General features: G+C 33.9%; 1 protein-coding gene across 1 annotated transcript in view; it reads left to right on the top strand.

The window, feature by feature from the left end:
• UBA6 (ubiquitin like modifier activating enzyme 6) overlaps positions 1 to 24,415 on the top strand; it is an 85,419-nt gene that overhangs the window by 22,867 nt on the left and 38,137 nt on the right. The window contains exons 3-11 of the mRNA XM_041724605.1: positions 1,274 to 1,368; positions 2,089 to 2,117; positions 7,787 to 7,881; positions 8,406 to 8,517; positions 15,052 to 15,132; positions 18,112 to 18,234; positions 20,276 to 20,399; positions 22,078 to 22,181; positions 23,672 to 23,734. Of these exons, the coding sequence (XP_041580539.1) occupies positions 1,274 to 1,368; positions 2,089 to 2,117; positions 7,787 to 7,881; positions 8,406 to 8,517; positions 15,052 to 15,132; positions 18,112 to 18,234; positions 20,276 to 20,399; positions 22,078 to 22,181; positions 23,672 to 23,734 (826 nt within the window). The remainder of the gene's footprint in view (positions 1 to 1,273; positions 1,369 to 2,088; positions 2,118 to 7,786; positions 7,882 to 8,405; positions 8,518 to 15,051; positions 15,133 to 18,111; positions 18,235 to 20,275; positions 20,400 to 22,077; positions 22,182 to 23,671; positions 23,735 to 24,415) is intronic.

Raw genomic sequence — 24,415 nt, 5'->3', positions numbered from 1 at the left:
CTCTCTCTCTCTCTCTCTGTGTGACTATCATAAATAAATAAAAATTTAAAAAAAAAAAAAAAAAAGAACGAGGCATGAAATAACAGTTTGTGTTTATAAATTGTCTTCTGACTAGGCGAGAAATGACTTTTCAGGCTTTTAAATTGAATATAAATAGCTGAAATATGGAAATAAGTATCTACATACTAAACAAACATGCATTAAATTAAACTAGCATGAACATTGCAAATTCCAAAAGAAATACTTCTAAACCAAGGAGTTCAGTTATTTATATTTAACCCATTTTCAAATGATTCTTGTAAGAATCCGTTGGAATGACCATTATCTTCAAAAATTTTGTACAGCATCAACTTTATCACTATTCTTTCAAATAAGCTTTCTGTTGCCTTTATTATTGTATCTGACTTTTTAAAATAGCCAATGTGTGTTTTTTGAAATTCTCATTCCGATGCTGCCTTGTGGCTATTAGGATGGATGGCTTAACAGGATCTTGTACATACTTTAACAGCATTTATATTTCTTTTTAATTTTTATTTATTTATGATAGTCACACAGAGAGAGAGAGAGGCAGAGACACAGGCAGAGGGAGAAGCAGGCTCCATGCACCGGGAGCCCGATGTGGGATTCGATCCTGGGTCTCCAGGATCGCGCCCTGGGCCAAAGGCAGGCGCCAAACCGCTGCACCACCCAGGGAACCCAGCATTTATATTTAAAGTAAGTTTTAGGGGCACCAGGCTGGCTCAGTTGATAAAGCATGCGACTTTTGATATTGAGGTTGGAAGTTTGAGTTCTACATTGGGCATAAATACTACTTATAAAAAGAAATAAAATAATGTTAGAAAACTGCTGTAAGTCATCTAAACTCCAAGAAGGGAACCATTTTTATTTTTTATTTTTTTTGTCTCAGAAATCCTGTTTATAAAGACTTAAAGGGGAGGTAGGAAACTCAAATGCCTATTATGGCCCCTGAGGTAATAAATGAAGGGAACAGGATGAGAATGTGGCAAGTCTAGAAGCACATAGTCTTCCCTATCAAACAGGACAACTCCTACTCAACTCCATTTGCTGCCATGAGAGAAGGTGGTGCCAGATCTTCGGTTTTTTCCAACTATGTACTATATTTGGCAATTAATTTAGAAATGTTAGCCACTGTGCAAGTGATCCAAAACACATCTGTGGCAGGACCTAGTTGCTAGACTATTAATTCCCAAGCAACTTTAAGGGATGTGTAATTTTTGTGAAATAATTTATCTTTATTGTGTTTTACCTATAGTCGACAGAGGTACGTTCTTGGAGACACAGCAATGCAGAAGATGGCCAAGTCCCATGTTTTCTTAAGTGGTATGGGTGGTCTTGGTTTGGAAATTGGTAAGTAATATTTTTATTCATGATTTTATATGATACTTTGAGCAACATAAACTAAAGAATTTAATTTATTTTTCCATAAAGGAGATTAGATCCAAAATCTTTTTTTTTTAGATCCAAAATCTTGAGTGAAGATTCTGTTTTGGTTCTTCTGGCAACTTTTTTTTTTTTTTTTTTTTTTTTTAAGATTTTACTTGAGAGAGTGAGAGAACATGAGCAAGGGGGAGGGCAGAGTAAGAAGCAGACTTCACACTGAGCAGGGAACATGACCTCAGGCTCAACCCCTGGACCCTGGGATCATGACCTGAGTTAAAGGCAGACACTTAACCAACTGAGCCATCCAGCTGCCCCTTAATATCACTGTTTCATGATACTGTTATGTTCTTCCACAAGGAACCAGCAATGATTCTCTTGCTTCTTTTTATAATGTTAATAACCATTAATGATCATTTCTGTATCTTTAATTCATATATGATAGAGCACACACACACACATATTTATAACATGTCTGAGATAATATACTAAAACTTTAGTGTATTATACCTCAGTGTGGTACGATTATAGAAATTTTTTTTCCTTTTTGTTCATCTGTATTTTCTAAGGAACTTATATTTTTTAGGTAGTAAAAAAGTTAAATTATCCAGTCAGAGATGGGACCAAGCTCCATCAAGACTAATATACGTTCCTAATATTAAGCTATCTCTTTTTCTTTTTCCTTCATAGCAAAGAATCTTGTTCTTGCAGGAATTAAGGTAAGTGAGTAAATGTCCTTGGTTAAAATAATTGTTGTGATTTTTATTTTATTTATTTATTTTTGCTCATTAGTGGTAATATTGTTTACACTTTGGCCTACTTCTTGCTGCTTCTTCATTTACCAGCAAAATTGTTTTAGTGCTGTATTTTCCTCTTTTGACAATTTCAAAACTATATGACAATAAAATAGTTTTAACAAAACCCCATGTACCCATCATGCAGCAACAATTACCTGCTCATAGACAAATTTGTTCCATGTTATCTCTTTCCCATTTCCCACTGTTCCCCAACCATCAAATTATTTTGATATAAAACCCAGACATCCACATAGGGGAAGGTAAGGAAAAAAAGATGAAAAATGAGGAGGCGGCAAATAAGATGGCAACCATAACAGACAATGAACTCTAGGAAACAATTCACTTCACATTCCCACTTCAGTTCCTTGTTGACTCTTGGTTGGAGGTCACCCTCAGTTCCTTGAAATGTGACCCTTTCCATTGGACAGCTCACACTATGGCAGTTTGCTTCATCAAAGTAAGCTAGCAAGAAGACAAGAAAGAGAATGTTCTAGTAAAAACAAATCAGTCTTTTGTAACCTAATTTCGGTATTCCATTATCTATGCTTATTTGCTAAAAGCAATTCAGTAGTTTATGAATGTAAGGAAAGGGAATTACACAAAGGCCTGAGTAACAGGACTTAGGAATCATTGGGGTTCTCTTACAGCCTAACTCAGTCATCAAATATCTAGTTAGAATTCAGATTTTCTAATTTGTTTTGTTCTAATTAGGATTCAAGTCAAGTCCATACACTGAAATTGATTTCTTTTTATCTATAGATTTCCCTTCCCTGATTTTTTCCCATTACAATGTACTTGTAAATAAAACCAGATCATTTATCACATATACCTCTACTCTTGTATTTCCTGCAAACTGGTATTTCTATCCAGAGATTCAAAATCAGATTTGATTATTTTGGCACTCCTGTTTCACAGATAATTTTATGTTTTCTTGTTGGTAGGAGGTCTTAATCGGTTGCCCTTGTTTTTGTGGTTATTACTAGCTATTAATGATCATTGCCTAGATTCATTATTTCATTAGTGATAATGATATTCCAATTCTGTCATTTCTTTTTGATTTATTAACTGGAACAGTATTTTAGACCATTTTCCATTCATCACATATTTGCTTTCACTGAAGTGTAGTTTGTACATGTATAAAAGGCAGGATAAATACTTGAATTTTTTTTCACCCTTTGTTTACCAGGTTTCAGAATCAGTAGTTTCCTGTCATCCCCCAACAGTGACTAATGAGCTTGTGTGGCATGTGTATATACGTGAACATCATGATAAACTACTTATGGATTTAAATATACATGATTTGTTTTGATCCAGTATAGTTGTAATTCTTAGTGATGCTTAAATTGTTTCATCTTTCCTTATTGGACTCTTCGAGTTCTTGAGTCCTTTTGATACAACCCTAGTAGTCTTTGTCACTGATGTCACTTAGTCTCTTCAGTGGACAGAGCTAGAAAATTCATGAATGAACACTGAAATTCCAGGTTTCAAGTTTAGGATGATAGCATATCTACTTCTTTGATATCATGATTTGTATTTCTGTCTCTTCTCTTACTCTAAGAGTTTGAGTCTTAATGATACGGACTTAATTATATATTTGCTTGGGGATCCCTGGGTGGCACAGTGGTTTAGCGCCTGCCTTTGGCCCAGGGCGCGATCCTGGAGACCCGGGATCGAGTCCCACGTCGGGCTCCCGGTGCATGGGGCCTGCTTCTCCCTCTGCCTGTGTCTCTGCCTCTCTCTCTCTCTCTCTCTCTCTGTGACTATCATAAATAAATAAAAATTAAAAGAAATTATGTATTTGCTTTATCCCATATTATATGATACCTACTTACAACATAATTTCAGCATACCAATTTCAATATTGTTAATATAATTATTGAAAATGCTCTATGATTTTCTTTTTTATACTTAGTCTCTCTCTATATATAGAGAGACTGTCTTTTTTCAGTGGATAGTCTTTCCTCCTTTATCGAATATTAGTTGACCATAAAGTTGAGGGTCCATTTCTGGGTTCTCTGTTCTGTTCCATTGATCTATGTGTCTGTTTTTGTGCCAGTACCACATATCTTGATGATCACGGCTTTGTACTAAGCTTGAAATCCGACATTGTGTTGCCACTGGCTTTGGTTTTCTTTTTTAATATTCCTCTGGCTATTCAGGGTCTTTTCTGATTCCACACAAATCTTAAGATGATTAGTTCCAACTCTGTGAAGAAAGTCCATGGTATTTTGATAGGGATTGCATTGAATGTGTAAATTGCCCTTGGCAGCATACACATTTTCACAATATTAATTCTTCCAGTCCATGAGTATGTAATATTTTTCCATCTCTTTGTGTCTTCCTCAATTTCTTTCAGAAGTGTTCTGTAGTTTTTAGGGTACATATCCTTTACCTCTTTGGTTAGATTTATTCCTTAAGTGTCTTATGGTTTAGGGTGCAATTGTAAATGTGATTGATTCCTTAATTTCTCTTTCTTCAGTCTCATTGTTAGTGTATAGAAATGCCACTGATTTCGGGGCATTGATTTTGTATCCTGCCACTCTGCCGAATTTCTGTATGAGTTGTAGCAATCTTGGGGTGGAGTCTTTTGTGTTTTCTATGTACAGTATCATGTCATCTGCGAAGAGGGAGAGTTTGACTTCTTCTTTGCCAGTTTGAATGCTTTTTGTTCCTTTTTGTTGCCTAATTGCTGAAGACTAAGACTTCTAGTACTATGTTGAATAGCAGTGGTGAGAGTGGACATCCCTGTCATGTTCCTGATCTTAGGGAAAAGGCTTCCAGTGTTTCCCCATTGAGAATGATATTTGCTGTGGGCTTTTTGTAGACTTTTAAGACGCTGGGGAATGTTTCCTTTATCCCTACACTCTGAAGAGTTTTGATCAGGAATGGATGCTGTATTTTGTCAAATGCTTTCTCTGCATCTATTGAAAGGATCATATGGTTCTTGGGTTCTTGTTTTTCTCTTATTGATATGATCTGTCACGTTGATTGTTTTACGAGTGTTGAGCCAACCTTGCATCCCAGGGATAAATCCCGCTTGGTCATGGTGAATAATCTTCTAATGTGTTGTTGGATCCTACTGGCTAATATCTTGTTGAGAGTTTTTGCATCCGTGTTCATCAGGGATGTTGGTCTGTAATTCACCCTTTTGGTGGGGTCTTTGTCTGGTTTTGGAAACAAGGTAATGCTGGCCTCACAAAACAAGTTTGGAAGTATTCTGTCCCTTTCTGTCCTTCGGAAAAGCTTTAGTAGAATAGATATGGTTTCTTCTTTAAATGTTTGATAGAATTCCCCTGGGAAGCCAGCTGGCCCTGGACTTTTGTGTCTTGGGAGGTTTTTGATGACTGCTTCGTTTTCCTCCCTGGTTATTGGCCTGTTCAGGGTTTTTATTTCTTCCTGTTACACGTTTGGTAATTTGTGGTTTTCCAGAAATGCATCCATTTCTTCTAGAGTGCCTAATTTGTCGGCATATAGCTGCTCATAATACGCTTTGTTGGTTTTTTTTTTATAATACGTTTTTAAAATCGTTTGTGTTTCCTTGGTTTTGGTTGTGATCTCTCCTTTTTCATTTGTGATTTTATTAATTAGAGTCTTTTCTCTTTTGTTTTTAATAAGGCTGACTAATGCTTTATCTATCATATTCTTTCAAAGAACCAACTCCTGGTTTTGTTGATCTATTCTACAGTTCTTCTGGTTTCTGTTTCATTGAGCTCTGCTCAAATATTTATTAACTCTTTTTCTGCTTGGTGTAGGTTTTACTTCCTGTTCTTTCTTCAGTTCCTTTAGGTGTGACGTTAGCTTATATGTTTGAGTTTTTCCTAGTTTTTTTTTTTTTAATTAATTAATTTATTTATGAGAGAGAGAGACAGAGACAGAGACACAGGAGGAGGGAGAAGCAGGCTCCATGCTGGGAGCCCGACGCGGGTCTTGATCCCGGGACTCCAGGATCGCGCCCTGGGCCAAAGGCAGGCACTAAACCACTGAGCCACCCAGGGATCCCCTTTTTCTAGTTTTTTGAGGGAGGTTTGTATTGCAGTATATTTCCCTCTTAGGACTGCTTTACTGTATCCCAAAGATATTGAATGATTGTATCTTGATTTTCATTAGTTTCCATGAATCTTTTTACTTCTTCTCTAATTTCCTGGTTGACCCATTCCTCTTTAGTAGCATGCTCTTTAATCTCCATGTTTTTAAGTTTCTTCTAAATTTCTTCTTGTGATTGAGTTCTAGTTTCAAAGCATTGTGGCCTGAAAATATGCAGGGGGCAATCCCAATCTTTTCGTATCGGTTGAGACCTGATTTGTGACCCAGTATGTGGTTTATTCTGGAGAAAGTTCCATGTGCACTTGAGAAGAATGGGTATTCAGTTGCATTTGGATGGAAAGTTCTGTATATATCTGTGAAATCTATTTGGTCCAGTGTATCATTTAAGGCCCTTGTTTCTTTTGTGATGTTCTGTTTAAAAGATTTGTCATTTGCTGAAAGTGCCATGTTGAAGTCTCCACTATTAGTGTATTATTATCTAAGTTAATCTCTCTACTTTGGTTATTAATTGATATACTTGACAGCTCCCGCATATGGGTAGGTATATACATATTTATCCCCACATACCTTTCTTAGATAAAGTGCCATATTTGCCTCCATTTTCTCCTTATCAGTTAACAACATATCCTGGGATTACTTCATAATGTTAAATATATATATTTCACCCTTTTTTTGTCCTATGTAGGTATACATTGTATGGATATATTATATATATATTATTAGATCCAGTTCTTTATTGGTAGATATTTTTTGTTACCTTCCGTCTTTTTCTGTTACAAATAGCGCTAAGTTAATACTCCTGTACATAAGTATTTTTGTATCTTTCCCACTGTGTCTTTGTGATAAATTCTTATAAGTGGGATTGCTGTGTCAAAGGATAAAAGGATACACGTTTTGCTAGAGATACCAAATTCCTTTCCACTAAGGTCATGCCAGTTTACATGCCTATCAATAATATAAGAGTAGCTGATTCACCTCACTCACCAATAGAGTGTATTGCCAAACTTTTGGATTTAAGCCATTCTGATGAATGAGAAAAGGTATTTCATTCTTGAACAGGATTGATGCTGCTTGAATACTTTAAAGTATTCAAGCCCTTTAAAGTATTCAAGCAGGTTCAAAAGAAGTAATGCATTTCTTTTTCAGTATACTGCATATTTTTCATATACCTTGCTCCTTTCTCTGTTACAAGTTAAAAATGTTCTTTCCAGTTATTTGATTGTCTTTCTTTTGAGCATGGAACATTTGAAAATAATTGCTCACGTGAATTCTTTGGATTTTTGTATTTTGATTAGTATAACATACTACTTTCCTAAATTAAAATTCTCTTATGGTTTAAAGTAGTTTTTCCGTTAATTTTCCTGGGTTTACAGATGAATATGGTCCACCCTTTGTGAATGAATTCAACGTTATATCCTTCCCAATTCTTAAGCTTTTAATTACTTTCTAGCATCTAATTACACTGGATAATTCTAATTCAGCATAAATAGTATTAAAGATAGCTGTCTTATTCCTGAATATAACAGAGATTTTTCTCTTTTTCAAAGGCACTTACCATTCATGATACAGAAAAATGCCAAACATGGGATCTAGGAACCAACTTCTTTCTCTGTGAAGATGATGTTGTTAATAGGAGAAACAGGTGCAGATAAGATATTTTGATGTATTATTGTAGAATTTTTTTTTTACTCTTGCAATTACTTAGAATATTTTCTGTGTCTAGAACTCCAGTTCATTCGTAGTTGTTTGACTCATCACCATAAATTCACATCACCATAGACAAATAAGTGTTAACATATACTGATTTAGTTATTTATATTTGTGAAATTTTTAATATGTTGATATTGCTACCTAGAAATGAATGTAAGATTATTAAAAGTCTTTTTTATTGCTGAATTATTAAAAGACTTAATGAGTTTGGAACCATAGGGGTATGCTTTGAGATTACATGGCTTATGATGGAACATGACAGTATGCTACATCTCAACATTGTATAGTTATCTGTATAGATAAGTAAGTCTTCTTTCTATCTCTATATTAAGTTTCCATTGAAAATTTCTAACATTCATGTTTCTCTGATATCATCAAAGTGTCCAAGTATGAGGGATTGGGAGTATTGAATGGAAGAATAATAAAAGTCCTTTTTTTTTTTTTTTTGCTTTTTAGGGCTGAAGCTGTACTTCAACATATTGCAGAACTAAATCCATATGTTCATGTCACATCATCCTCTGTTCTTTTAAATGAAACCACAGATCTCTCCTTCTTAGATAAATACCAGGTTGGTACTCTATTTTATATTAGATATTGTTGACAAATTATAAGGCAGATTGTTAGGTATTATTGTAGTATAATTAATTAAACCTAGTGTGTTTAGCAGAACAAAAACTTCTAGGTTAGAAGAATTCCTTTAAAATAATACCTTTCCAATGCTTCATTTTAGGGAAAGGACTTGAGAACTCATAAAGTCAGCTTCTTTCAGAACAGTGCAAAACTTTCTAGCATGTATTTCTTTCTCCTATATCTGTATGTCAGTTGGAGTTTAGCTGTTCTAGGCTGAACTCAAATTGAAAGTCTGTTTTGCTCACCTGTCTCTCTTGGGACCAGGAGGCTGCCTAGGACATGGTATTGTGGCAATAAAAGAAATGCAAAAAGGCAAGTCCAGCTATCTAAAGCACATTGCAAGGTTCCATTCATTTTACTTCTGTTAATACTTCACTGGCCAAAGTAAGTCACATGGTCAAGCCCAAAGTGGAGAAGCAGGGAAGTATACTCTGCTCTTCTTAAAGCCATGGGCAAAGGATCATGTATAATCAATTGCAGAGGAATAAAAAAATGCAGACAATATTCAGTCTACTTTAGTTAAGGTTAACTAAAGTTAACCTTAAATAATAACAATTCTCAACACCTTAAGTGTTAAAAAGTGATTAGGTTGACCCTGATTTTCTCTGTGATTAAATTATGATGTTGCCCATTTAGGGAGAAGCACTCCCTTGTTTCACTGCTACTCAATATATTTTTTTTTTTCGAAGTTTTGACACTGTATTGCCATATGTGTGTGAGTTTTTCCTCCCAACCAGGCAGTTCTCCGACTCCATGGACACCTAGTTCAGTGTCCTACAGTTCAGTTCAGTTTTGACACTCTACCTGGAGAAGATAGCTTCAGATCCCACACATTAAGGGTTCATTCCCTCAAAAGCCTCTTTGCTCCCTTTCTGACATCAATCACAAGTCCAGGTTGTTACCCTGTGCTTCCAAGGACTGGCTATAAATTGGAGGCTCCCATGTATCCCCCCCTAGGGTCCAATTAATTTGCCAGAGCAGCTCACAGAATGCAGGAAAACAGTTTACTTACTAGATTGGCTTATTATAAAAGCTATAACTCAGGAACAGTCAGATGAAGAGATACATAAAGCAATGTATGCGGAAAGGGGCACACAGCTTCCATGCCTTCTCCAAGAATGCCACCTTCCTGGCACCTCCATGAATCTGGAAGCTCCCTGAGCCCTTAGTTCAGGGATTTTTATGAAGGCTTCATTATGGAAGCACAAATGATTAAATAATTGATTTTTAGTGATTAAGAAAATCTCTAGCACCTGTCTCCTCCCTGGAGGTCTGAGATACAGAGCTGGAAGTTCTGACCTTCAGATCACAAATTTGGTTCCCCTGACAATCAGCCCCTATCTTTAGTGGGCTTCTAAAAGTCATTTCATTAATCTAAACTAAAGTGTAGCTGAAAGGGGCTTGTTACGAATAGCAAAAGATGTCATTTCACTTTTATCACTCTGGAGCTATTTCAGGACTTGGAACAAAACTAAGTACTATAACAAAAGATGCCTCTGTAGCTCTTATATGGGAAATTTTAAGAGTTTAGGATCTATATGCCAGGAACCTTGGATAATGACCAAAAGGTATATTTAATATTATAATTATAATAATATCACACCAATTTAAAAGCCAGTGTAGACTTCCACTCTGGACTAGATAACTTGAAATCAATCTTCTACAAAGACGTGTAATAGACTTCCTAAATAGAATTGTTCAATAGAGTTCCTTTTAGTTTTTCAGTTTTTTATGAAATATAATTAATGTAGTGTTCTATTAGTTTCAGGTATACAGCATAATAATTCAATAATTCTGTGCATTACTCATTGTATGGCATGATATATGTAGTCACCATTTGTCACCAAACAATGGTTTTACAATATTAACTATATTCCCAGTGCCATACTTTTCATCTTTGTGACTTATCTTATAACTGGAAGTTTGTACCTCATAATTCTCTTTACCTATTTCACCAATCCATCTATCCATCTCCACTCTAGCAACTACCATTTTGTTCTTTCTATTTAAAAGTCTGGTTTTTTGTTTGTTTCTTTATTCGTTTCTTTCATTTTTTTAGATTTCACAAGCAAGGGGGATAATATAGTATTTGTCTTTGACTTATTTCATTTAGCATAATACTGTGTAGGTCCATCCATGTTGTTATAAGTGGCAAGATCTTATTCTTTTTTATACCTGAGTAATATTCCACTATATATTTTCCTCAGTATGCATCTTCCAGTTTGCATTCCCTCCCAACAACACAAGACGATTTCTTTTGTTCCACATTCTCACCAATACTTGACATTTCTTACCTTTTTGATTCTAGCCATTGTGATATTTGTGACGTGATACTTCATTGTGGGTTGTTTTTTGCATTTCCCTGATGATAAGAAATGTTGAGCATCTTTTCATGTGTCTGTTAGCCATCTGTATGTCTTTGGAAAATGTCTATTCAGGTCCTCTGTTCAATTTTTTTAATCATATTGTTTGGGATTTTGATGTTGTATAAGTTCTTTATATACTTTGCATGTTAACCCCTTATCAGATATGTCATTTGCAAATATCTCTCCTTTTTAGTAGGCTGTCTTTTCATTTTGTTGATGGTTTCCTTCACTGTGCAAAAGCTTTTTATTTTGTTATAGTCCCAATGGTTTATTTATGCTTTTATTTCCCTTGCCCAAGGTGACATATCTAGAAAAATGCTGTGGTTGGTGTCAAAAAGATTACCACTTCTATTTCCTTTTTTTTTTTTCTAAGATTTTATTTATTGATTTGAAAGAGAGAGGAAGAGAGGGAGAAAAAGCATGCACAGAGGAAGAAGGAGAAACAGACTCCCTCCTGAGCAGGGAGCTTGATGCAGAACTCCATCCCAGGACCTTGAGATCATAACCTGAGCCAAAGGCAGACGCTTAGCTGACTGAGCTACCTAGGCACCTCTACTTTGGTTTTCTTTTAGGAGTTTTGTGGTTTCAAGTCTTACATTTAGATCCTTATCCATTTTGAGTTCATTTTTGTGTTTGGTGTAAGAAAGTGGTCCATTCTGATTCTTTTGCATATAGCTGTCCCAGTTTTCCCAGCACCATTTGTGGAAAACTGCCTTTTACCTACTGTATATCCTTGTATCCTTTGTTATAGATTAATTGAATATTTATTTATTTATTTAAATTTTTATTTATTTATGATAGTCACACAGAGAGAGAGAGAGAGAAAGAGAGAGAGAGAGAGAGAGGCAGAGACATAGGCAGAGGGAGAAGCAGGCTCCATGTACCGGGAGCCCAACGTGGGATTCCATCCCGGGTCTCCAGGATCGCGCCCTGGGCCAAAGGCAGGCGCTAAACCACTGCGCCACCCAGGGATCCCGATTAATTGAACATTTAAGCTGGGTTCATCTCTGGGCTCTGTATTCTATTCTCTTGACCTGTATGTCTCTTTTTGTGCCAGTACCTGCCAGTACCATAGTGTTTTGATTACTACAGCTTTGTAGTCTATCTTGAAATCTGGGATTGTGACAGCTTTGTTCCTCTTTCTCAAGATTGCTTTGGCTGTTAAGGGTCTTTTGTGGTTCCATAGTGTTTTTTAGTATTTTTTTGTATAATTTGTTGTAGTTCTCTGAAAAATACTGTTGGTATTTTGATAGAGATTGCATTATATTTATAGGTTGCTTTGGATAGTATGGACTTCTTAACGTTATTGATTCTTCCAATCCATGAGCATGGAATATCTTTCCATTCATTGTATTGTGTCTTTAATTTCTTTCTTCGTTGTTTCATAGTTTTCAGAGTAAAGGTCTTTTACTTCTTTGGTTAATTTTAATTTTAGGTATTTTGGTTTTTTAGTAGAGTTGTAAATGGGATTGTTTTCTTAATTTCTCTTTCTGCTACTTTATATTGGTATATAAAAAGATTTCTGTATATTAATTTTTGTAAACTGATTTTAGTAAATTCATTTATCAGTTCTAATAGTTTTTTGGTGGAGTCTTTAGGGTTTTCTGTGCGTAGTATCATGCCATCTGCAAATAGTGACAGCTTTACTTCTTTCTTACCAGTTTGGCCACCTTTTATTTCTTTTTCTTGTCTGATCACCACAGCTAAGACTTCCAGTACTATGTTGAATAAAAGTAGCCTTTATAAATAAATGAATTAAGTAAGTTAAATAAGTAAGTATCTTAGCTCAAAATAATGTAAGGGAAGTGCTCAGAGACCAAAAGTGAATGGGTAGCTAAAAGAAACCGGTGAACTGCTTACTGACTATGGTCACTTTCAGTCAGGGGTTGCTGGTTTCAATAACCACATTTATTGAGAATTAGTGGTAACATAGAAACAGAAGATACAAAATAGGTTTACGTGAGATAGAGAAATGGTTTTGAGACCTACCCCTCTTTGTAAAGTTAGAACCTGAGAGGGCTGTATGCTCAATGAAAGTGTGAATGAAAACAATCTTTGCCCATCAGAACAAGAAGATTGCCTGTTTTCTCTTGAGCTCTGGATGACAATATAATGATCTTCTCTGGGAATTCACAACCATATGCCTGTACTCACCTGAGTTTGAATGTAAACTTTATAATTCTTTGTAATCTAAAGTTTTCCAAGCTGAGAAATAAGAACTAGTATTAAGCTGGTAATACCCTGGAATGCCAGAAAGAAATAAAACTAAACAAATAGAATAATCTACTAAGCCATAGTATATTCCAGTATATAAAGCCCCTTTGAAGACGAGTTCATGATATAACCAGCTATTTTATAGCAAGCAATAAACAGGCATGCTTTTTGTTCCAGGGGGAATTATTACTTTATTCCTCAGGCTTGCACAAATCAGATATAATCCTGAAACATGCCCCAAGAATGGCCAAGAGCCTTGATTCATTGCATATCCAGTTGATACATGTATAAAAAGTAAGAGACCCATGGAGGAGAAATACCTCTCTGCAGGAAGCACACCATATTCTGAGCTAGATAAATAGGAATAAATCCACACCTGGATATGTGTAATGAAAGTGAGTTATCCAATTCATGGAAACTAGTTAGCCTCAAGAAAAAGTCTATTGACAGACGAGTGGATAAAGAAGATGTGGTGTGCATGTATGTATATATGTACATATATATAGGTATATGTGTGTGTGTGTATACACATACAATGGAATACTACTCAGCCATCAAAAATACTTTGCAGCAACATGGATGGAACTATAGGGTATTATGCTAAGTGAAATAAGTCAATCAGAGAAAGACAATTATCATATGATCTCATTCATGTAAAATTTAAAAAACAAAACAAAGATCATAGGGAAAGAGACAAAAAATAAAACAAGATGAAATCAGAGAGGGCTACACACCATAAAAGACTCTTAATCATAGGAAACAAAGTGAGGGTTGCTGGAGGGGAGGGGAGTGAAGGAGGGGTAACTGGGTGATGGACATTAAGGAGGGCACATGATATAATGAGTACTGGGTATTATATAAGACTGATGAATCAATGATCTCTATCTCTGAAACTAATAATACATTATATGTTAATTGAATTTTAAGAAATAAAAATTAAAAAAAATCTGGACTGAGAATCTAGTTCTGTCACTTGATAGATGAATAACCTTGGAAAAATTATTGACCTATTTGAGTCTACATTACTTAGGATAAAATTTGATTATAAAAACTCTAATTACCTCACAGGGTGATGATAAGAAATCAAGCAGTAAAACTTATAATTTGCTATTTTAAATAACAGAACTTGGTGGTTTCACTAATGATACTGTCATAAAGCAAAAGTCATTATATTATGAATCTGTTGAATATCTGGAGTAAAAGTAAGCTAAGTCCACTAATGTAATAAGTAATCAAAACTGTATGATACTGAAAAAAAAAAAAAAAACAACTGTATGATACTGGCACAAAAATAAAAACATAGATCAATGGAACAGGCTAGAAAACCCAGAAATGAACTCACAATTATGTGGTTAGTTAATCTTTAACAAAGGAGAAGAGAATATACAGTGGGGAAAAAGTCTGTTCACCAGTGGTGTTGGGAAGCCTGGACAGCGACATGCAAAAGAATGAAACTAGACTACTGTCTTACAGCAAACAAAAATAAATTCAAAAGGGATAAAAGACCCAATAATGAGACTTGAAACCAGTAAGTTATAGAAGAGAGCACAGGCAGTAATGTCTCTGACATTAGCCATAGGAACATTTTTCTAAATATATCTTCTGAGGCAAAGAATATAAAAACAAACATAAACTATTAGAACTACAACAAAATAAAAAGCTCCTGCATGGTAAAGGAAATAACAAAACTAAAAAGCAACTAATGTAATATGTTATTTTTCCTTTTGCTATTCCATAACTGAAGGTTTTAATCTTAGAATAGAATACAATTGGATACTATTCTTTCATAAAGAAAACAGTATGTTTTTAGCATAATGCAAACTGAAATGCTTCTGATTTAGAAGTATATTTTACCAAACTAATTGTTTGTCTTCTTATATTCTTCTTAATAGTGTGTAGTATTGACTGAGATCAAACTTCCATTGCAGAAGAAGATCAATAACTTTTGCCATTCTCATTGCCCTCCAATTAAGGTAATAGTGTCATTTAATAATGACTTGTAGTTAAGCAAAGAAAAACAGTTTGTTAGAATTTGTAGCTTTTCAGTGGGTTATTTAAGAAGTTTTTTTTACATAAGGACAATCACAGTAGTATTTTCCTCTTTAATTTTGGCATCATATTCATTTCCTATTTTTAAAACCAGGATCTAAATTTGATTTATAGAAAATTGCTAAAAGGAAGAATTAAGGTTACGAATGGAAGGGATAGTAAATATTGAATTCATCATCTAAGTTTAAATATGGCATCATAGTGGTTTTCAAGAGGTTCATTGGTTCTTGTAACAGATATTCATTGAGCATGTGCTACAGATAGAGTTGTAGGCCTTAGGAATACATTAGTGAATAGGACATACAAATTTTCCTACTCTAGAAAATTGCCATCCAGTAAGGAAAATACATAATAAAAAAGCAGATAAATAGATAGTTTCAGGTCCTATGAATAAAAACCTAGGGAAAGAGTATAATGTCTGCATGATGTTAGGATGGGGACCAGTGCTGGTTCTCTGAAATTGAAGGTCAGGGAACTCCTGTCTGAGGAGATGACATCTGAGTAGAACCCTGAATCATGATAAGGAGCCAGCTATGGAAAACGTCGGAAAGAACATTCAAAACATGAAGAATAGCAAGTATAAAGACTTGCAAGTGTAAAAATTTGCTTAATGTGTTTAGGGAACAATGAGAAGCAAGCAAGACCAGAATGGAGTTTGGGTAAAGAAGAGAGAGAAGTAGGAGTACAAGTTACCAGACAATTAGGTTCAGAGAAGTAATTAGAGGACCATAATTTAGATAACTTTGAGGATAGCTGAGTTGTTTTTTTTTTTTTTTTTTTTTTTTAAGATTTTATTTATTTATTCATGAGAGACACAGATAGAGGCAGAGACACAGGCAGAGGGAGAACCAGGCTCCATGCAGGGTGCCTGACGTGGGACTTGATCCCGGGTCTCCAGGATCACGCCCTGGGCTGAAGGCAGCACTCAACTGCTGAGCCACCCAGGCTGCCCCAAGGATAGCTGAGTTTTAAGCCCATGAGTTTTGACCTGATTTATATTTTTTAAAAATCACTCATAATGTGCTGTATAGAAAATAGTCTAGAGCAAAAGTTTTCAAAGTATGGCCCATGGATACTGAAAATTCTTAAGATCTTTTCATGGGGTCTCCAAAATGAAACTATTTTCATAATAATATTAAAATGCTACTTGTTTTTTCTCTCTGATTCTCTTACGGGGCACAGTGGAATTTTCAGTCTAGATGATGTGTAGTGATATTATTGTTTTGACAGCTAATGGAATATGTGTATATTCTTATATTTTAAATGTTTCTCAGTTTTAATTTCTAATATAGTAGTTATAACCCAGATAAATAAAAGCTCTTTCAGTCCTCAGTAATTCTTAAGAACATGAAGGAATCACTAAACCAAAGAGAAAGTGAGCTGTTGAGTTAAGAGTAGAGACAACTAGACCAGTTGGAGGATAATGCAGTAGTCCAGATGAGAGATGCTGGCGCCTTATTCAAAGAGAGGTAGAAATAGATTGTAAGAAATCATTGAATTTTAGATATGAGAATCGATGAATGAATACGAGTTGTGAAGGAAAGAATGATCAAAAATGACTTACAGATTTTTCTGGAGTAATTGAGTCGTGACTGACATTTGGAAGACCAGAAATAGGTTTAAATCGGAAAAAATCATTTTTCCTGTTCAGCTACATACATATTACCAGCTCCACCTCCTTTATGGGGTTACTTGTTCCTTTGGATAAAAACTATTTGTTCCTTTGAGATAGGCACTAAGCCAACAGTCATACTCTATTAAATAGATGTGCTAAAAGTTTTTGGATTGTAGTGTTTACATAACATTTACATTCTGTAGAACATTTCTGCTGTGGTTCACAATTTAAACAAATGAATAAGATATAGGATAAACTTAGGATAGGGCACAGAAGTTTTACAAAATAATTACACTGAGTTATGAACTAGTCTTTGTTTATGTAATTGATAATACTTAGTCCTACTTGAAAGTTGTTTTCAAAAGAAATTGTCCTCAAGTTTGCAGCTTTTAAACTTAAAGTTTCTAAATTTCTGCTCAGTTTTGTCTCATAAAAAATGCTGTGTGTACCTATTTTGAGAGTAAAGGCAGTGCATGATCCAGTATGAGTTAATCTTCTGTTAACTCTTTCACTACCTTATGTAATTAAGGTGGCATAAATTACTTTAATGGGCTACATTTTTATATCCAAATATGAATAAACTTTAGTTTTTGTTAAAAAATCACTTTATACAGGATCATATGTGTTATGGAATAAGAATTTTTCCTTTTATTGTTAACTCTCAAAATAACTTTGAGCAGTTTCTTTGCAGATTCTTACAGTGGAGTGAGTGTATGTGTTATAAAAGTCACTTTTAATAGAGCAATGATTAATGATTGTGTTCAAGAGTCTAATTTTTACCTCTCTTGACTTTGATGTATACTGACAGCTCCTTAGCCTCAGTTTGTTGCCTCGATTTTCAGCTTTTAGCTCTGTTCTATTTTTCCATTAACTCTACTTTTAACAAATGGACACTCTTTTTTTATTTTCTCAAATGAAAAGTAAAAATTCGCTGCTAAGACCATTGAACCAAGATGTATCTTAAATACCTTTTTTCTTAAATACTTTTTTCTTAAATACTTTGCTTGATTTTTTAAGGCAAGGAAAGAATTTTTGTTATTTAAAAATCAGAGAATGTGTAATGATGATGTGCTGCATCTTCTAATTGTATAACACTAGACATCCAGTCCCAAATACCAGTATCCTGATTCCTGAACCAATTTACAAATAATGTATTCTATTTGTGATCACTTTATATCCGAAAGGATAATCTTAACTATAAATAAAGTTGTCGTGAAAAGGTTTAAAATAGTAGACATGCGGGTTTTTCTTTATGTGAATAGATAAACTTGTTTTTATCATTTCATAGTTCATCAGCACAGATATACATGGAATTTGGTCACGATTGTTTTGTGATTTTGGTGATGAATTTGAAGTTTCGGATACAACAGGAGAAGAGCCAAAAGAAATTTTCATTTCAAATATAACACAAGTATGGTTGTATATATTTATTATTATATATGTATATGGTTGATTTTTTTTAGATTGATGTGAATACAATTTTTTAAAAGGTGATATTAGCAAAATACTGTAACATGCAATATTTTTCATTTGTTTTATGGTATTTTAAGGTAATTTATAAAAGAATATGTGTTAATTTCTTGATTGCATTATATTAAAACCAAATTTAAGATTTAAGTTAGGATATTAACAGAGTATCTGAATTCCTTCTAACATTATTTAATAGTCAATACATCAACATTTACTTATGTCATAAATTTTAACTTTAATTTGTTTATGTTGTGCTCCTGTTGGACATGAAGTGTGATTCAGTGTTTACTGAACTGTGTTTATTGTGTCAGATCACGGAAGTACTAAGTATGTTATAAGCCACCTGGCCCAACAATGGACTAATAGGAAGGTGCATGATTAAGTTATAGGCAAAAGCTTTTCTAAAATTTGTTATATTTCTAGAATATTTGGAGGAGGAAAAAAGGTATAAAAATTACCCTTCAGATCAGAAAGTATGAACTTTCTAACCGTGTTTTCTTCATATAAGCTTAAGGTATTTATTCCGTAAAAGAATTGGAGAAATCATCGTGATCAATTTTTGCCACTTGTTTTTTAGTCTAAATCATTACATTTATTTGCATTCTTTCTAATCAGTTTACATTGAAGCTCAAAAGATGCTAAATAAAAGGGAATGATAATATACCTTGACCTAATAGTATTTGTGCCTCTGTCTTTATGGTTGATTTTAACCCAGCCAGTGTAATGTTGCCTTTTCACCCCTTTTTAAGAAAAATGCATTTAAAAAATCATTCTGTGTATCTCTGCTTATGGAATGACTTATTATTCAGCCTTTAACCTTTGTACTTGTGTTTAGTTTGTCCCTGAGAATACCATATGGTTAGAATAGGCTCTAGGATATAGTATGGATTCTTGTATTGCATTGGTATTTTCTTTTATTGAATAGTGTGCAAAGTATGAAGGTTATCCATAAAGAATTACAAAATACAGTAAGTGTTCCTATTTAACTTAATCTGTAATTTATTCTTTTTTTTTAAGATTTTATTTATTTATTCATGAGAGACACACAGAGAGAGGCAGAGACATAGGCAGAAAGAGAAGCAGGCTCCATGCAGGAAGCCTAATGTGGGACTCCATCCTAGAACTCCGGGATCATACCCCGAGCCAAAGGCAGACACTCAACCTCTGAGCCACTCAGGCGTCCCTATTCCTCCTTTTTTAATAAAATCCTTACAAATTTTATTCTTCTTGAAATATTAGTAAACCCACACTAGGTTAATTTAGTAAACCCACACTAGGTTAATTTTATCTATATGTTTATGATCATAATTTATTTCTTATCCAAATTATTAAGCCACAGCAAAATTTTTAGAATCTTTATAATTATGAAACAGAGAATGACAATTTTTGATTTTATGTAGATTAAATAAATATTTTATGTAGATTAAATATTACCTTATTCAAGCAGTGTTTTGGATTATATACAGTTAGGAAATTTCTGGGCCTTTGACCTATCTCATCCATCCTATTTGGTAAAATAAGCCAATTTCTTCTTTTTCTATCCTGGTAAGCTGGGCTACACAATATTTTCCTTTATAGTGTTACAAGCTTTAAATTACCAGTTTTCTGACTTTAAGTCTCTCTCCTTTTTTAATATTTCTTTGATCTTCAAAGTTAGACTCCTCTTTTTTGCAGAGTTTTTGATAACGTGACTTTAAAACTTATAAAAAACATTCAAAGTTATTAAATATAAGTCACAAAAATCTTTGTGAAATATTTGAACTCCCATGTAGAATCTCTCTTAAACATAAAAATTATATTTTAAACATTCATAATAAAATAAGTTGATCATTAGTTTGCCGTAATCTTAAAGGCTTGCTTTTACTAAGAAAGGAAAGAAAAATCTTAGTAGGTTTGATTGTTTCAAGAATGTTATAAAATGGTCCCTTTTGTGTAAGATTTGAAATTTGTACAAAAAAAGGTATACGTGAACTTGTTTTTAGGCTAATCCTGGCATTGTTACCTGCCTTGAAAATCATCCTCACAAGCTTGAGACAGGGCAGTTTTTAACATTTCGAGAAGTTAATGGAATGACAGGCTTAAATGGATCTACACAACAAATAACTGGTAAGTTCATGTGTTTTATTCATTCATTTATACTTATTTTTCAAAACTTTAATAGTTCAGACAGTCTACTCAATATTGAAAATACAACATCAACTCGGACAAACGTGATCTAGTTCTTGGCCTCAAAACATTCAATCCAAGTGAGGAGATGTTAACATTAAGCAGTGATGGTATATATAGAGAGTACAGGCATTCTGTGAACTCTAAATATAGTAAGGAAATCTACCGGGTCTTGGACCAGCAGAAATAGGGACAGAGTATCTTGATTAAAATTGCATGGACTTAGGAAGGTGGTGTAAAGAATATTCTGTGCAGAGACAATAAAAGGCAAACAATTCAAGAGACTAAAAGATACAGTATGGCAGGACTGGCAGTGGGAGTTGAGATAGCAAAAGTCTTAAGGCATTTAAGAGGAAATTTCCTAATTTTATTAGTAGGTAAGCAAAGATTCTAACATGGGCCACTTATTTATTCACTTAGGGAATTCAAGGAAGCTAGAAAGTTTTAGAAGATAATGAGGACAGTTTAGGCTCAATGAGTAGGGTGGCAATGAACTTTTCAAGTGGAGACATGTTTTTGCTCATGGTTTGGATAAAAGGAATGAATGAATGTTATTGCAGGCAAGTTTGTGGGTTTGTTGGCAAAAAGTTGAAGGAATTTGCTTTTTTTTAATAGACTGAGATCATTTCCCATAGGAGAGGAAAGGTGCCAAGGTCAGAGATTGAGGAGAGTAAACATTTTTTAAAATAGATTATCAGACTTCATTTAGTGCCTATTTGAAATTGAAGATAGTGAATTTTTAGCAGTTAATCTGCATAGTTTGTGATTTTCCTACAGCCATGTTTAGAAGAGTTAAAGATATTGCTAAACATCTTGTAACTCAAAGATAGAATATTTACACCTGTTAGCTAAGAACAATTCAGGGTTTTTTTTTTTAGGATATTTGAAAGTCTAATTATATAATTACTGTATAGACCAATAAGTGGATTACCGTCTTTTCTTCTAATGACTGCAGAATGGATCCTTAGGAGAGAAGAGAATCAGTCCCTATTTTGAACTCTTTATAGTAAAACAATTTTGGATCTACAGTTAATGAAGCATCTTTGGTAACAAAATTACTGGATTTTGTTTCCCAGACTATATATAGATATGCAAAATACAGGTTAGGTCATTGACATTAAAGAATTTTTATCTGTTTTTACAAAAATTGACTCAAGTAGCCATTTAGGTTTATTGTTATTTTGGGGTCTGTGCAATGCAGGATTGTGATGGTTCAGAGTCTTGAGGAAGGCTACATGTGAAATGTTCCATTTGTCTGCCTATCTATTCATTAGCCAGTACCATACTATATTTTAGTATTAATTGTATATAATTAGTATCGATATTACTTATTGATGTTTTATAAAACACCTCTCATTACTATTATCCCCCTCTGAGTTTTCTTGGTTATTTTTAAGTCATTAAGTTCACACTGGAAATATAGTCTGTCCAGTTTTCCACACTTCCTGTCCCCTTTATATATAAAATTAGAAGATCCCATTATAAATATATGTTTAAAAAAATATATATATATATATGTTTAAATTTTTATAAATTAGTAAAAATTAATATCTTTGTCATGATAATCTTCGAATTTAAATATCTATATCAGTATATAATTTTCTTATTTTTCTTTTAGTGGTATCACCATTTTCTTTTAGCATTGGTGATACTACAGAACTGGAACCTTATTTACATGGAGGCATAGCTGTCCAAGTTAAGACTCCTAAAACATTTTGCTTTGTAAGTATTTTTTTTTATTTAAATATATTTCTTTGAAGGAGAAGAATGACAGAAAAGAAAAAAGTAATAGAAAAATCAGTTAACCAGTTGATTTAGGAGTTGAACAGATTTTTGGTTTGTAACTTATACCCACTTTGAGGAAAATGGGATTAATTTAAGGAAATAATTTAAATTAATTTAAGGAAATAAATTTATATAAAAAAAATTTATGGCTAGAATACCAGTGCATATGATTAAGTTACCTTAGAGGAACTATACTTTGGTGAATCACAAAGAATTGATCATACTTCTTACTCCCTAAGACAAAAGATAAAGCTAATATGTATTTGAAAGATTTAACAAGCATTGAAACAGTGTAAAAGTAAAAGGAATATTTCTTTTATTTATCATACTTTTCAGTTCAGGTTTTTACATTTTAATTCTAGAAAGTGTATATATGTTGGAAATGTAAAATAAGTCGTATAAACTGGCATTGAAAGGAAAAGGTAATTATCTAAATAAAAAGAATATAGTAGCTACTCTGTACCGAGGAACTAAGGAGTCTCTTGCCACTTAACACTTAAATACATAGGCTACTTCTCAGTATAAGCTGTCTAGTACAGCTCTTATCGTTTTTTTTTTTTTGCGAGTTCTCCAGGTTTAAATTGATTGCCTTTTCTTTTCCAGAATAATTATTAACCATAGTCCTCTACAGGGCTTTGTCCAAGCCAAAGTTAGAACAAAACAACAGATTAATACAGTTGATCAAATCTGCTTTTTTTTTTTTTTTCAAATCTTCTTTTTATTTCTTCTTGCCCCAGTTTTAATTTTGCTTCAGGTTTATGCCCCAAGTAAATTTCAGATTAGGTGGGTGTTGTGGGGGAATGGTTGGTTTGCTGGCTGGGTTTTTGGCCTTTGTGTGTTCTTTGCTCCACACAGAAAATTTCACTTGAGTATTCAGGTCTTGTCAGGCATAACACATCTTGATAATTTGATAGCAGAACAATATGATAGTTTTTTTATTAAAACAGATTTTGCCTCATATATAAGTGTTTTCACCAATTCTTCCTAAATATACTATGTGCAGCAGGTTGTCTAACTGCATTTAACATTTTTTTTTAAGATTTTATTTTATTTATTCATGACACATAGAGAGAGAGAGAGAGACAGAGACAGAGAGACAGAGACACAGGCAGAGGGAGAAGCAGTCTCCATGCAGGGAGCTTGACGTGGGACCCAATCCTGGGACTCTAGGATCAGGCCCAGGGCTGAAGGCAGCGATGAACCACTGGGCCACCAGGGCTGCCCACAATTAGCATTTAAACAATGAAGCATAGCAATTGAGACAAGGGATGATGGGCAATGGTAGCTCTTTCACATTTCAATTAAACCATATTAGCCCTACCATAAATAGTTCAGACTTTTGGGAGAGATGCACTGCTTTAGTGCTCTGTATATTTTGTTAGTAATCACTCACTTGCTCTGAAGTAATAGTTTATGTTTCTATTAAGGAACCATTGGAGACGCAGATAAAACATCCAAAGTGCCTTATTGCGGATTTTAGCAAACCTGAGGTAAATAAACTCTTTGTAGGTTTGAGAGAGGCAGCAGAGTGGGGGTTGGGAATTGGTAAGAGACATTGTAAAGTTAAAAGTAGGGAAACCACGTACATACTTTTCTGTCAGGTTTAATATAGTAAAGGTTGTATTCACATATCTAGAGTTGACTCCCAACTATTAAAAACAGGAATTTGTATCATGGAAAATTTTTTAAAATAATAGCAAAATGTTTTACTTTTATAATATGTTAGCTTTAGTATTTAAAAAAATGATTTCAATAATTTATGCAAAGTGATCTTATTAAAGATTTTCTGAACCATGTACAGTTTTATATGATACATGTTTCTTCCTAAAAACCTTGGAAACCTTCATTCTATTCTTTTAAATCCCTGGATATAATTTTGTAGCAGTGAATATATGTGTGACAAGAGTTATATTAACAGTTTCTAAATTTGTAGATGTTGATCAGGAAAAAGGATTAGGTAATACTGATCTTGTACAAATGTTTTTTGTTGGTGGTGTTTAGTTATTAGTCTGACTTTCATATGGATAATGTACTAAAAACTGGATATACCACTTGGGATTGACATGTGGATCTGTTGCTTAAATATAGCTTCATGGCCTTGAAGTCAAGTTCTTTAACCTCTCTCTGAGCTTCAACTTCCTCATCTGTTAAATAGAGAAAATAATAGTATT

This window comes from Vulpes lagopus, chromosome 12 (assembly GCF_018345385.1).
Source record: "Vulpes lagopus strain Blue_001 chromosome 12, ASM1834538v1, whole genome shotgun sequence".
Classification (NCBI taxonomy): domain Eukaryota; kingdom Metazoa; phylum Chordata; class Mammalia; order Carnivora; family Canidae; genus Vulpes; species Vulpes lagopus.
The sequence above is the reverse complement of the archived record's forward strand: the minus strand, read 5'-3'. Positions and strand labels throughout refer to the sequence as shown.